The 12,641-nt window shown below is 46.4% G+C and overlaps 1 protein-coding gene across 1 annotated transcript; it reads right to left on the minus strand.

Annotated features, from left to right (window-relative positions):
* Positions 1-8,965: 8,965 nt before the first annotated feature.
* On the minus strand, positions 8,966-12,419 carry ADCYAP1 (adenylate cyclase activating polypeptide 1 (pituitary)). The gene is made up of 7 exons (XM_010828981.1): positions 12,346-12,419; positions 12,030-12,229; positions 11,680-11,725; positions 10,968-11,426; positions 10,751-10,882; positions 10,254-10,352; positions 8,966-9,155 (listed from the first exon to the last, which is right to left on the minus strand). The coding sequence occupies exons 1-7, from the start codon at positions 12,417-12,419 to the stop codon at positions 8,966-8,968; spliced, it is 1,200 nt and encodes a 399-aa protein (XP_010827283.1).
* Positions 12,420-12,641: the final 222 nt, after the last annotated feature.

Genomic DNA, 12,641 nt, shown 5'->3' on the forward strand with positions numbered 1-12,641 from the left:
CATCAATTCTTCGGTGCTCAGCTTTCTTTATAGTCCAACTCTCACATCCATACATGACCACTGGAAAAACCATAGCCTTGCCTAGATGGACCTTTGTTGACAAAGTAATGTCTCTGCTTTTTAATATGCTTTCTAGGTTGGTCAAAACTTTCCTTCCAAGGAGTAAGCGTCTTTTGATTTCATGGCTGCAATCACCATCTGCAGTGATTTTGGAGCCCAGAAAAATAAAGTCTGACACTGTTTCCACTGTTTCCCCATCTATTTGCCATGAAGTGATGGGACCAGGTGCCATGATCTTAGTTTTCTGAATGTTGAGCTTTAAGCCACTCTTCAGTGCCCTAAAAATCCCCTGTGCTCAGCCTGTTCATCTCTTGTCTTCCCCTCCTAAACCTGACAACTGCTGATCTTTTTACTGTCTCCATAGTTCTGCCCTTTCCAGAATGGCATATAGTTGTAATCCTATAGTATATAGCCATTTCAGATGGCTTGTTTTACTTGCAGGCACGCTCAGTTGCTAAGTCATATCTGACTCTGCAACCCCATGGACTGTAGCCCACCAGGCTCCTCTGTCCATGGAATTCTCTAAGCAAGAATATTGGAGTGGGTTGCCATTTCCTTCTCCAGGAGATCTTCCCGACTCAGGGACTGAACCCCTGTCTCCTGCATTGTCAGGTGGATTCTTTACCACTGAGCCACCAGAGACTTAGTACTTTCACTTAGTACTATGCATTTAACATTCCTTCATGTCTTTTCATCTTGATAGCTCATTTCTTTTTGATAATATTCCATTGTCTGTATGTACCACCAGTTTTTTTACCTATTCACCTACTGAAAGATCTCAGTTGCTCGATTTGGCGATTATGAATAAAGCATTTCTAAACATATATGTGCAGGTTTTAGCATGGGCAGACATTTTTAACTCCTTTGGACAAATTTCAAGGAGCCTGATTCCTGAATCTTATGGTAAGAGTATGTTTACTTTTGTTAAAAAAAAAAAAAAGAACAGTCAAACTGTCTTCCAGAGTTACTCTCTACTGAGCTTTATCACAAGTTTCATGGGTACAAGGAAAGGCAGAGATTCAAAAAAAGTTTCACAGCAGAGCAGTTCTAAGATGCTAGTGGGCTTCCCAGGTGGCACTAGCAGTAAAGAACCCACCTGTCAATGCAGGAGACATAAGGGAAACTGGGTTCAATCCCTGGGTTGGGAAGATCCTCTGGAGAAGGAAATGATAACCCATTCCAGTATTCTTGCCTGGAGTATCCCGTGGACAGAGGAGCCTGGTGGGCTACAGTCCAGAGTCACAAAAGAGTCGGACATGAATGAAGTGACTTAGCCCATACACACACACAAGATGCCAGCGATTCAGAGAAGTAGCAGGGTTAATGGAAAAGGACGGCGAGGACTCCTCCCAGGATATTTCTTTCTACAGTTAAAAGCAATTATTAGGGTTCAGTTCTACAAGTTTTGCAATATTTAAATGTTAAGTTTTTAGCAGAGTGTGAAGTCTTTCGAACACTCGGGCAATGGAAGCTCTAATGCCTCCTATTGGTTGGAACTTCTACAGACTAGTTTTAACACTCATCTGGTTTTGAAGAAAAGATGCCCAGCCAGCACGAGTCGGGTTCTCATGCCTTGCAACACATACTGATACTACAAACAACAAACAAAGCTGACTTAAACGATGCAGGGAATTTATGAGCTGATTTAACAGGAACGTTCAATTCGGGCTTCAGGGTTGGTTTGATTCAAGGGCTTGCTGGTGTTTTCAAGGACGTGTTACTTCGTGTCACTTCTGTCTTTCATGGTGTTGGTTCAGTTGCAAGGCTGGCTTCTTAAATGCTGTGTTAAATTACACACCATGCCATTCAGAAGGAAAGAAAGAGTTTCCTTCCTAGAGGTTTCCAGCAAAAAAAGAAAAATAAAATCTCCAATCCCACTATCCTGAAATGGGTCACATGTTAAGCCCTGAACTGTGGTCAGGGGACCTTATACTTGGAAGTGGAGTTTTTATTGTCTAGTCACTAAGCCATGTTCGACTCTTTGCAACCCCATGGACTATAGCCTGCCAGAATTCCCTGTCCATGGGATTCTCCAGGCAAGAATACTGAAGTGGATTGCCATTTCCTTCTTCAGGGGATCTTCCCAACCCAGGGATTGAACCTGTGTCTCCTGCATTGGCAGGCGGGTTCTTTACCACTGTGCCACCAGGGAAGCCAGAAGTGGAGTTAGCATTCTGTTAAAGGCAAGTCCTGCATGAGGGATGTGTGTCAAGAGCAAATCCAGGTAGTGAACAAGAAGAGGACAGATGTGTGCAGATGCACACCACATTGTTATTTTCTTTTAGGCTTATAGGTAATCCTCCTCCCTGAATTAGGCTTCTGTAATACAAGGCAAATTTACAGCTAGAAGAAAATAAACTTAGACCAAATGAAATCACCTAGGGTGATGGTCCACTGCTGTTAAAAAATATCTTTCATTACGTCCCTTTTTCTGTCTATGAACTAACGTTCCAAATCAGATTTCTATAGATGAAGAAACTTCTGTTGAGAAGTTTCTTTGGCAGCTGCAGACAACTAGTAAGTATCACTTTGAGCGCAGTCCAGGTCCCAGTCTTTGTCTCAAGAAATCCTTTTCCTTTGTTCTTGGAAAAAGTATGATTTTCCTGAGACATAAAGTGAATTCTAATTTGGAAATACAGTTCTTCTTTATCAGGATGAAAAAATTAAGGCCTGGTAGGTAGCTTGAGTGTATCACAGCCATTTGCCTACATATGAATTTGAAGTTCATTTTATACTGGAGTGGGTTGCCCCTTCCTTCTCCAGGGGATCTTCCCGACCCAGGGATCAAACCTGAATCTCCTGTGACTCCTGGATTGGAGGCAGATTCTTTACCACTGAGTCATCAGGGATGTCTAAGGCAGAAACATGCCTAATTAATTTGGCATTCTTTTCTATGTAGCTTTTCCTGGAGGAAGATCTAGTTTGATTTACAATGAGCACCTAATTAACAAGTTAATTTTACTTCCTGTATATGCTTTGTAGCCATCCTATTAGACTAAGCAGGGGGATTGTCAAGGTGAATTCTGCAAGTCCTCTGGTTATTTCCATCACTCAAAAGAGGTATTTATTATGTTCCCAGAAGTGTGTTGGGCATTAACGTGCAATTTGTCATCCAGGCCTTCCAGGAGATCATCGAGCTGGGGAGACAAGCCATGCATTTACAAGGCAGTTCAGGAATAGAGCAGAGCAGTGTGGAATTAGAGATTAGACCTAGTGCTGCAGAGAGGAAGGGTTACAGGGAGAAAAAGTGCAAGGATGGTGATGAGAATGAAGAGAAGGTTGCTCAGAGAGGCTGAGGAAGATTCCTATAGAAGGAGGTTGTGAGTTGGCCCTTACAGAATATTTAGTTTGGGTAGGTTGAGAGAGGGCATTCCAACCATGGAGCAATTGTGGGAGATGAAAGGAAGCATTCCAGTTTCCAAGACTGATAAGAACCTGTGCTACTAAAGAAGAAGGATCATGTTGGGTCCAGAGTATGAGGAACTCTGGACCCTGGGACAGGGCAGGCTACCCCAGAACATCAGAGGGTAATGAGAAAGAGAAGGAGCTAAAACTACCTGGTTCATGGGAAATGACCGAGGAAGGATGACCAGTTACAAACCAATGTAGGAAGCCAAGGGTGAGGTGTGGACTGCAGCAAAAGGAGCAGGCATCTTCCTTCTTCAAAGAAGGGTTACAATGGAAGAGAAGAGCTCATACTTGGTGTTGACTTCCAGCCTTGTAACCATGCGAACAGTTCAGTGGAGTGTGAGGTCACAGGGGGCCTCCAAGTAAAATCATCTTGTAAACAGCCAGATTCAAGCCAAACGTGGACATGATCCAGTTGCAAGTTGACTTCTGGACCCGAGGTTACTGCCAGCTAGCTGCACAGGTTCTATTATTTCATTACTCTCCCAATCATGTGACTGAATTATTTAGACTCCTTTTACAGGATCACACTTCTTCCAGAAGCTCCTTTAACAGAGAGGTCCAACCAGAATGTAAAATAATGCTAACTATGGGCTTAGTGACCTAAAGAAAATATTGCATTTTTCCAAGAACCTAATGTCCATTCTAGGAGAATACAGCTTCTTGATGTATTTATTACTGTGTGCAGAGGGCATGGGGACTTCCCTAGTGGCTCAGTGGTAAAGAACTCACTTGCCAATGCGGGACATTTGGGTTCCATCCCTGGGTTGGGAAGATCCCCTGGAGGGGGAAATGGAAACCCACTCTAGTGTTCTTGCCTGGAAAACAGAGGAGCCTGGTGGGTTACAATCCACAGGGTCACAAAGAGTCGAGGACACATCTTAGCAACTAAACAGATAGCATAACCTGTTGCTCATTAATAGGAAAAAAAAAACAGTTGCAGCACACGCACATGCCTACATATTTCCCCAAATTCTAAATTTAGGTAGTCTTAAACTTTAGTGTCCATTGATTTAGGGGTTTTATTTAAGATGCAGATCCACTGATTCTAGTGAAACCCTGAAATCTGTATCATTAACAAGTTCCCCAGGTGATTCTGTTGCAGAAAAATATTCTTTTGAACAATACTAGCTTAACTCCCACATGTTAGATAGGCTTTCTCAACCAGTGTGCCTGGTCCATTTTACATGTTCAGTAAATATATACTGTATTGAATCAATATGTCCCCAGCCCTAACAGCAGGAGGGCACACCTGATGACTTCTTGGGTACCTAAATATGCCAGTTCCTCCAAGGAGAAGCCATCATTTTGAGTTATCCCACATAAGAGAAGACAGAAAGGTGCTATATACATTCACTTTACTTGAAGTCAGCCATGTGTGTTAGTTGCTCAATCATGTCCAACTCTTTTGCGACCCCGTGGACTGTAGCCTACCAGGATCCTCTGTCCATGTGATTTTCCAGGCAAGAATACTGGAGTGGGTTGCCATTTCCTCCTCCAAGGAATTTTCCTGACCCAGGGATTGAACCCAGGTCTCCTGCGTTGCAAGCAGATTCTTTACTGTCTGAGCCAGCAGGGAAGCCTCAAAGTCAGCCAATCTGGGGCTTATTTCTATTTTCTCAACAAGTCACTGGCCCTCAACCAAATTATCTTTTTCTTCATTCTTCCACTTAACACACTAGCACACACTATATATATATATATATATGTATATGTATATATTCAGCAACTCCGTGGTTGGGAGACGGGGAAACAGCAGCAGAAGTGGTTCAAAGATGAAGAAAAACTCTTATCCAATAAAATCCAATGTAAATATGAATTGTACCATTCATTTTTTAAAATACACTACAAATGAGGTCTCTAGATCATAGTCTCCTCCTTATATGATTCTGGGCCTGAAATACTGAGCTAAATTCTAAAGATAGTTTTTGAATCCTTGCAGATCTTTGCTGATCTTTTAGTACTATGGTGACATATTTATTGATTTATTCATTGTATACATTAATATTTAGGATGAAAACTTAAATTAAATTGTATTTGACATGATAAGTGACTTTTAATACATTTTTAAGCCAGAAATAGCAAGGGCTGCAAAATAAACCTTACTGAGAAATTTATGTAACTTTCATACGAAGGTTTTGCTTTAAAGTTTGTTAATATGATTAATAAAACAATCCACAAATGACTTTTCACATTTTGTCCTAGACTTCAAAGAACATTTTCTTTTATAGATATTGAATTAACTCTTTGCGTGTCTGTGCTCAGTCACTCAATGTTGTCTGACTCTTTGCAACCCCATGGACTGCAGCCCGCCAGGCTCCTCTGTCCATGGAATTTTCCAGGCAAGAATACTGGAGTGGGTTGCCATTTCCTTCTCCAGGGGATCTTCTGGACCAAGGGATTGAACCCACATCTCTTGAGTCTCCTGCACTGCAGGCGGGTTCTTTACCACTGAGCCACCAAAGAAGCAACTCTTTGCTTACTCATGTTCTTTTTCCTTCTGCCCAAAGTATTTTAACCTGAGATAGTTGTCTGTAGACCTCTAAACATATTTTTAAACCTCCAAAGTTATTTTTATACAGAGTTTTATGGAGACCAATTTAATCTGCAGAGTTACTTATAAAAGAACAATGTCAGATTGCTATTTTAGAAGTGTAACTAATACCCAAGAACTATCTCCCACCACTGAATAGCAACTTTCTGAATACTTAGCAGTGCATTTACACACTAGGGGATGGAAATTAATCTAAATTCAGCATCCTATAAAGGTTCCAATATCTTTGCCTATTTATGAGCTTAATATCTTCTTAGGCGTCTCCATCTGAGTAGCTACTTTAAATTTTTAGTCAAATTCAGTAACCCATCAAGTAGATATTAAAGCACAATTTATGAAAATACATAATTAGATATTCCAGACATGAAAAATCCTCTGGTTGCTAAAGAAAATATAATACTCTAAGTGATTTTAAAGTGGTTACTTCCTGAATGTCTTTTTTTTCCCCACACATTAGACGAAGTTGCATTGTTTATAAAAATTTATTCATACAAATTTTACACACTTTATATAACAGTTATCAAAGACCTAGTTATAGATATCATGTGTGTAATAATACTTGGGTAAGATGTTTTTATAATCAGTTGCACACAAAATAAGAGCTTCAAGACTAACATCTACCTAAATTATCACTATATCATAAATCTGCTCCAGGTTAGTAAGGCTCTTGGCATTTCTAGAAAGTATACAAAAGATTAAACTGGGTGATCACTGTAAATGCTTGCAACTAGCCACGGGAACACTAAATTAGACTTCATAAAGAAAAGGTTAACTAGCGGCCTATGTCACCACTAACAGCTGACACAAATACAGAAAACTCTGCCCGTTATCCAAGAAACAAATAATTAAAGACTAAAATGCAAGCCAATGTGTTGCAGCATTGTAGGGCCACTAAATAGCCATCTGTGAATCGTGGCGATTTAAAAGGCGAAGAAAGGCACTGAAGCTGCAAACCCCATCCTGTGTCACATTGCCCGAGGAGACTGCAGAATTAAAGAAAGATTGATTCCGTACACAGGACTGAGGCACAGATCGAAGGCCTCTGTGCTTTCACTGTCTGCAACGTGATCTCGGGGCAGCATCCATCCCGCCTGGGGAATGCAAATCCAAGTCTGTTTTCTTTGATTTATGACTCCATACTGATCAAATCCGTAAAGGAAAAGGAAAGGTCCTTGACATGCTAATGTTTAATCTTTTCCTGTTTATTTTTTGTGTGTTTTTCAAAAGAACTTGTGCCTGAAATTTGGGGAGTTTGGCTGGCTGGTTTGCCTGCTGTTGCTTGATCTGGTTGCTGGGTGAAGGTTTCTTTTGTTATAGAGATTACCTGACAGGTTCAAGAAATTGACAGGAAACAGACAGACATGCTTTCTGTAGCCAAGAAAGAATACAAGGGGACATTCTCAGGGCCTGTTGAAGCTTGCTTACCTCACTCTTGACCACAAATACAAGATAGTACTCATACATATGAAGATGGGGTTTAAATGATTTATCAGTTAGTACAACTGAGCAACATGTGAACACTACACATTCTAATATCACAAAGGTTGGTTTTATGAAATAAATTTTACTAAGCAATAAGCCATAAATGTAGAAAAATACATTTTACCTACAAACTCAATCAACAAGAAACAAAAGATTCATATATAGTGCATAATTACTTAGTGGTAACCACACAGGGGTTCCTACACTTTAAGTGCTAGCATCAAACAACAGGAAAAAGAAGCATTCACAAGTTTAAGAGAAGTGAATAAAAAACGGCAAACAGTACTTAAACAGTGCGAGAAGGTGGGAAAGAGGAGTCTTCAGGAAAACCACGGAGGAACAGGGAGGCTCCTACAGAGCAGGGTTCAAAGGGGAGGATCCTGGCCATTTCACAACATGAGCAGCATGGATAGCACTGGAGAAAAACACATTGTACTTTGCATCCATTTCCAATACCCAGCGCCCAAAGTCAGGCAGGCAGGGGACCTATGGTGGGACTGGGCTTACCGCCAGCCCCCAGGCTGGGGCTGCCTGCAGCCAGTCCCTCTCCAGGGTCCTCCCCCTACTGCCTTATGCTCTGCCTTTTCCAATAGTCCCACTTTGTTCCAATTGCCCTAACCTTGGGATACTGGGGTCCCTGGAAGTACAGAAAAGAGAGCTTCCTATTCAAGTCTCTCTTCTCTGTACAGTCCCCCAACTCCTCCCCCAGGGAGTAGTATGAATTCTGGGGAGAAGCACAATTTAGATCCAGCTGTTGTTTTATCAGGAGAATTTCGTTGTGGGCTGAGAGTCTGAAGAGAGACAAATACACATAAAAATAGAATCAAAGAAAGCGGAAGTATTGGCATTGCCACCCAGCAAGGGGTAGACAGAGCCTCAGTTGAGTTCAGCTGGGATTGAAGCAGCCTGCCCTAGAGACTCCCTGGGAAAGACAGACCTTCAGCAATCCTCCCAAATCATTACCTCAAAGTCTCCCTGGAGCAGGGCATCACTGTTTATGTACAGTAGCAAATGGTCAGGATTAATATCTTCAGGCCTATCGTGGATAAAAATACTATCCTTTTAATTCCAGTTTACAAAAATAGGAGTAATATTCAAAACAATGATTGTCTATTTTTCTATTTATTTTATATAAAAACAAACAGCTCAGGCGAATCTTCAATCCTTGTGCACACTGTATGAACGGCTCTCTATTATACTTTATATATATATATATACTCTTTATATATTCGTAATATATATGTCAATATCAATAATTGGTCCACAAAGTATATCTGTGCATTCTCTAGTGCTTCGTAAAAAGAAAAACAATATTATTATCAAAATATTCATTTAATGGCTTGACTTCATACATAAATACATGTGGGACAGAACACAGGAGCAATGACAGTTCAGTCAGTTGGGAAAAACGACTTCTCATTGTGTCAGGGCCGTATACACAGGATAGCTGGCAACTCGTCGCTACAAATACGGTATTCGCCGTCCTTTGTTTTTAACCCTTTGTTTATACCTTTTCCCTAGAACAGCAGCCAAGTATTTCTTAACAGCCATTTGTTTCCGGTAGCGGCTGTAGCTGTCAGTGAAGATGCCGTCCGAGTGGCGCTTGGAGAGCGGCTCCGAGTCGTCGTCCGCGCTGCCGCCCGGGGTCCCACTGCAAGGACAGGGGTCGGGAAGAGGGTGGCGGGGCGGGAGACATCCGGTGAGTAGACGCGGGGTGAGCAGGCAGACCCGACCCATCGAGGGAATCTTCCGGGGAGGGCGCGAGCTCTCCGCGCCCAGCGCGCCACCCTGACCGGTCAGGGAGCAGTCGCAGGGAGGGCGGCGATGGTAACCCTCGCTACTCCCTCCCCATCAAAGATCTCGGGGCACCAAGTCCTTATAGGATGGACCTGGGAAGAGGTCCCGGGCCAAACGCAAGCGATTTAACCCTAACCCCTCTCCAAACGCTGCCCTCTCAGATCGGACCATCAGTGCTTTTGCGCTCAATTGTCCTAACCGTTCCCGGACGCCCCCACCCACGCAGAGAGAAAAGCACCAAAGAGCCCTGAATTTCCCGTTGGCTGTTGCCGTGGAGTTTACATCGATTCCGTAATTCCCAGTCAGAGGGGAGCACTGCTCTCCTACGCGCTAAGTTGAAAAACGTGATAATAATACAAGTCGACAGGCTGCAGGCAATACTTTTCATCACATGAATTATTCAGTGCGGAAAACGTATTCTGGTGTCCCATGGGCTCTATTAAAACATTGCCTTCTGGTGAGAGAAGCTCCCGCAAATCCTGTGCTTTGGGTTTGTCTGGCACGAGCAAAAACTGTTTGCTTCCTTAGGTGTCCAAATTTGAGGATTTGTTTATTTCGATTTGAATTTAACAGTGAAAGAAATGTGAGGAAAGAAAAAGTAAATCGTCCCAAGAAACTTGAAGGTTTTGATGGTCTGGAGAGGGGGGACCACTTATTATTATTTTTTTTTTTATTCAAAACGGATCAGACATCCCGATTTTCCTGCCCGCTCCCCTCCTCGCCTCATTCCCGAGCTCTCTGGCCAAACTTCTGGCACGGTACCTAAACCTTAGCCTGTGGCAGGGGGCTGGCCCTGTAGACCCTGCAGCGCAGACGCACCCTCGGCCCCACGTGCACGCAAGGACGTAGAAGCAGCCCCGCCCTCCCAGTGCGCACCGGCCCACTCACCCGCCGCGGCGCGTGCGCGCGTGCGCGCCATCACGCGCCGATTAACTCTTTTGCAAACTCTTACCCCAAGCCCTTGGCCATGAGCGTCTGCAGGTATCTCCTGGCGGACAGCTGGTCCAGCACTTTGCGGTAGGCCTTATTAAGGATCCCGTGGGCGACATCTCTAACAGGGAGGCAAAGTGCGCGCCCGGGGGTCACTGCCCAAGTGGCAGCCCCAGGTCCCCCGCTAGTCACGCTTGCCCCCCGGCCCTCCGGAAGGCACTAGGGAATAACTCTTGGGATGTTCCCGTGAGTGCCAAGAACCAGAGTTCGTCCTGCCCTCCCAGGACCTCAGGTGTGGAACCCGGCCGGGGCGCGCACTCACTGCCGCTCCTTGGGCCGCAGACCTTTTGGTCCCCATGCGGCCCTCCTGTCCACACAAACCGGCCCGCTCCTAACTTTCACTCTCGTGGGGACCAGCCCGGGAGAAGAAAGACTGGAGGGTTTTTATGAAAAAGCACCTACTCGATGAACCATCCCCTGCCCCTTTCTCCCTCCCAGTGCCCGGCTGCGCGGCGGTACCTTTCCTCCGCGGGGTAGTAGAGCGCGTAGGCATCGCGCAGCGCGGAGGCGGGGCTCCCCACGCCCGCAGACTCCGAATCGTAGAAGTCCTGCTGCGGGTTTCCGTCCTCGTCGTACACCTCGTTCTCCGGCCTGCAGGGGTAGCCAGAGGGCAGGAGTGGTCAGTAGGGTCCTTCCCCGCCTCTGCGAGGACCCAAAGACCCATAGGGGCTCTCACGATGCTCCTTCTCCAAAAGGCGCCCCTCGGAGAACTGTCTCTTCTAGGACAGGGGTAGGAGGAGGAAACGACACCCAAGAGAAATTCCCATCCCTCCTCTCGGGGGCGAGGGGTCGCCCTGCGGGGGCCACGGCCTCAACGGGCACTGGGAAGCCCAGACGTCTCTGCCGACCTCGCACACCTGGCCGCCGGGGAGGACCTCTCCTACCCCCGGCCTGGCTCTTGAGCCTCCCGCACAAGCAGCGGCGGGCGGAGACGGGAAAGGCCCTGGGAGAGAACTGCCGGCCAACCGAGGACCGGATGGGGAGAGGCCTGGAGCCAGAGGGGGTGGATGGCTGGGGAGTCCGGCGGCCAACGCGGGCAACCACCCCCACCCAGCCTCCGAGCCCAGGGGAGCCCTTCCCGGCGCAGATGTAGGTCACGGAGAACCTCCGGCTTCTATTTCGGGCGGGAGAGGATCTGGCAAGAACATGAATAATAGATGCCCCTAAACTTAGCCTGTTTGGCAACGGCTCATTCCGTGGCATGCCCGTGCCCTCCGGTGCGTCTTGCCCGGAGAAAGTACCAGGCACACGGGACTTTGAAAATAGCTGGGGGTGAAATAGGGCTTTTAAGTCCAGTAAGTCGGCAGTTAGCGCTAATCGGTTAGTGGTGGCCGGGCGGCGGGACAACGTCTCAACCCCGAGGCAAAGGGAAAGGATCAATAGGGCACCGAAAGCCAAAGATCTCCCAGTCGCCCTTGCCCACAGCCTCAATCCCTGATAGAGGACGGGAGAGGCGGGTGAATAAACAAAACCCCCTCGCTTTCTGCCTCTGGAGAGACTCGGAAAGCGGCCCAGGCAAGTAGCGCTCTTTAGGTGGATCAGTCACATTCGTTCCTCCCCTCGCCTTTCCTCCATCCCTGGAGAGGTAGGGGCAAGGCAAGCACACCAGCGACCCCGCCCCACACCCAGCCTTTCCTCGGCGACGCGCCTCTCAGCCCTGGCCCCGCTGCCCGGAGTCTCCAGGTCTTTCTGGGCACCTCCACCCCTACTCCGTGCCCAGATGCTGAAATCCTAATACCGAAGCCAGAACCCATCTCTCCGGCCAAATCAGTGATCAGCGACTTCTGAGGAAATCGCTCTTGGTCGCGGCTCGGAGGAGCAGCTTTGCGGGCAGAACGCGCGCTCCTCGCCTCCCGGAGCCGGGTGCGCCGTGGAGCGCGGATGCTGAGCCGCGCTGCGAGCTTCCACTCGCCCACTGACAGGCCCGGGACTCTGGGGCTGCGGCGGAGAACCCGGGCAGCACCGACCGATTAGAAACCAGGAATTAAGAGGAGAAGAGAAGGGGAAAAAAAAAAAGAGGCAGGGTTACTGCAGCCTGGGGTGGGCAGGGCTACCCTCCCAGTACTGCCTGCCAGCTGGCTTTCTTTCCCTCCTTTGCATCCGTTTCATCTGTGTCTCCCCCTCCCATCTTTGTTTCCCTTCTCACAAATCGCTTCTCAACTCTACCCGGCCAGCACTCCCCCTCCCCAAGACTCTAAAAGCAACTGGAAAACCTATCGCTTGAGAGAAAGCTCTTCCAGTGGAAAGAATTCGAACTGAGGTGATGGGGAGCGCTAGGGAGAGGGGGGGAGACCCCGCCCCGATAGCCTAGAACAAGCCGTAACAAAGCCAAGTCCACGGGAGCATCACT

Source organism: Bison bison, unplaced genomic scaffold (assembly GCF_000754665.1).
Source record: "Bison bison bison isolate TAMUID 2011002044 unplaced genomic scaffold, Bison_UMD1.0 scf7180017864498, whole genome shotgun sequence".
NCBI classification, from domain to species: domain Eukaryota; kingdom Metazoa; phylum Chordata; class Mammalia; order Artiodactyla; family Bovidae; genus Bison; species Bison bison.

Coding starts and splice junctions, on each gene's coding strand:
- ADCYAP1 (XM_010828981.1), bottom strand. CDS start 12,419: ATGGGAGGGGGAGACACAGATGAAACGGATGCAAAGGAGGGAAAGAAA. Junction 12,230..12,345: donor TGGCAGGCAGTACTGGGAGG/GTAGCCCTGCCC, acceptor TCTCCGCCGCAG/CCCCAGAGTCCCGGGCCTGT. Junction 11,726..12,029: donor AGAGATGGGTTCTGGCTTCG/GTATTAGGATTT, acceptor GTCCTCTATCAG/GGATTGAGGCTGTGGGCAAG.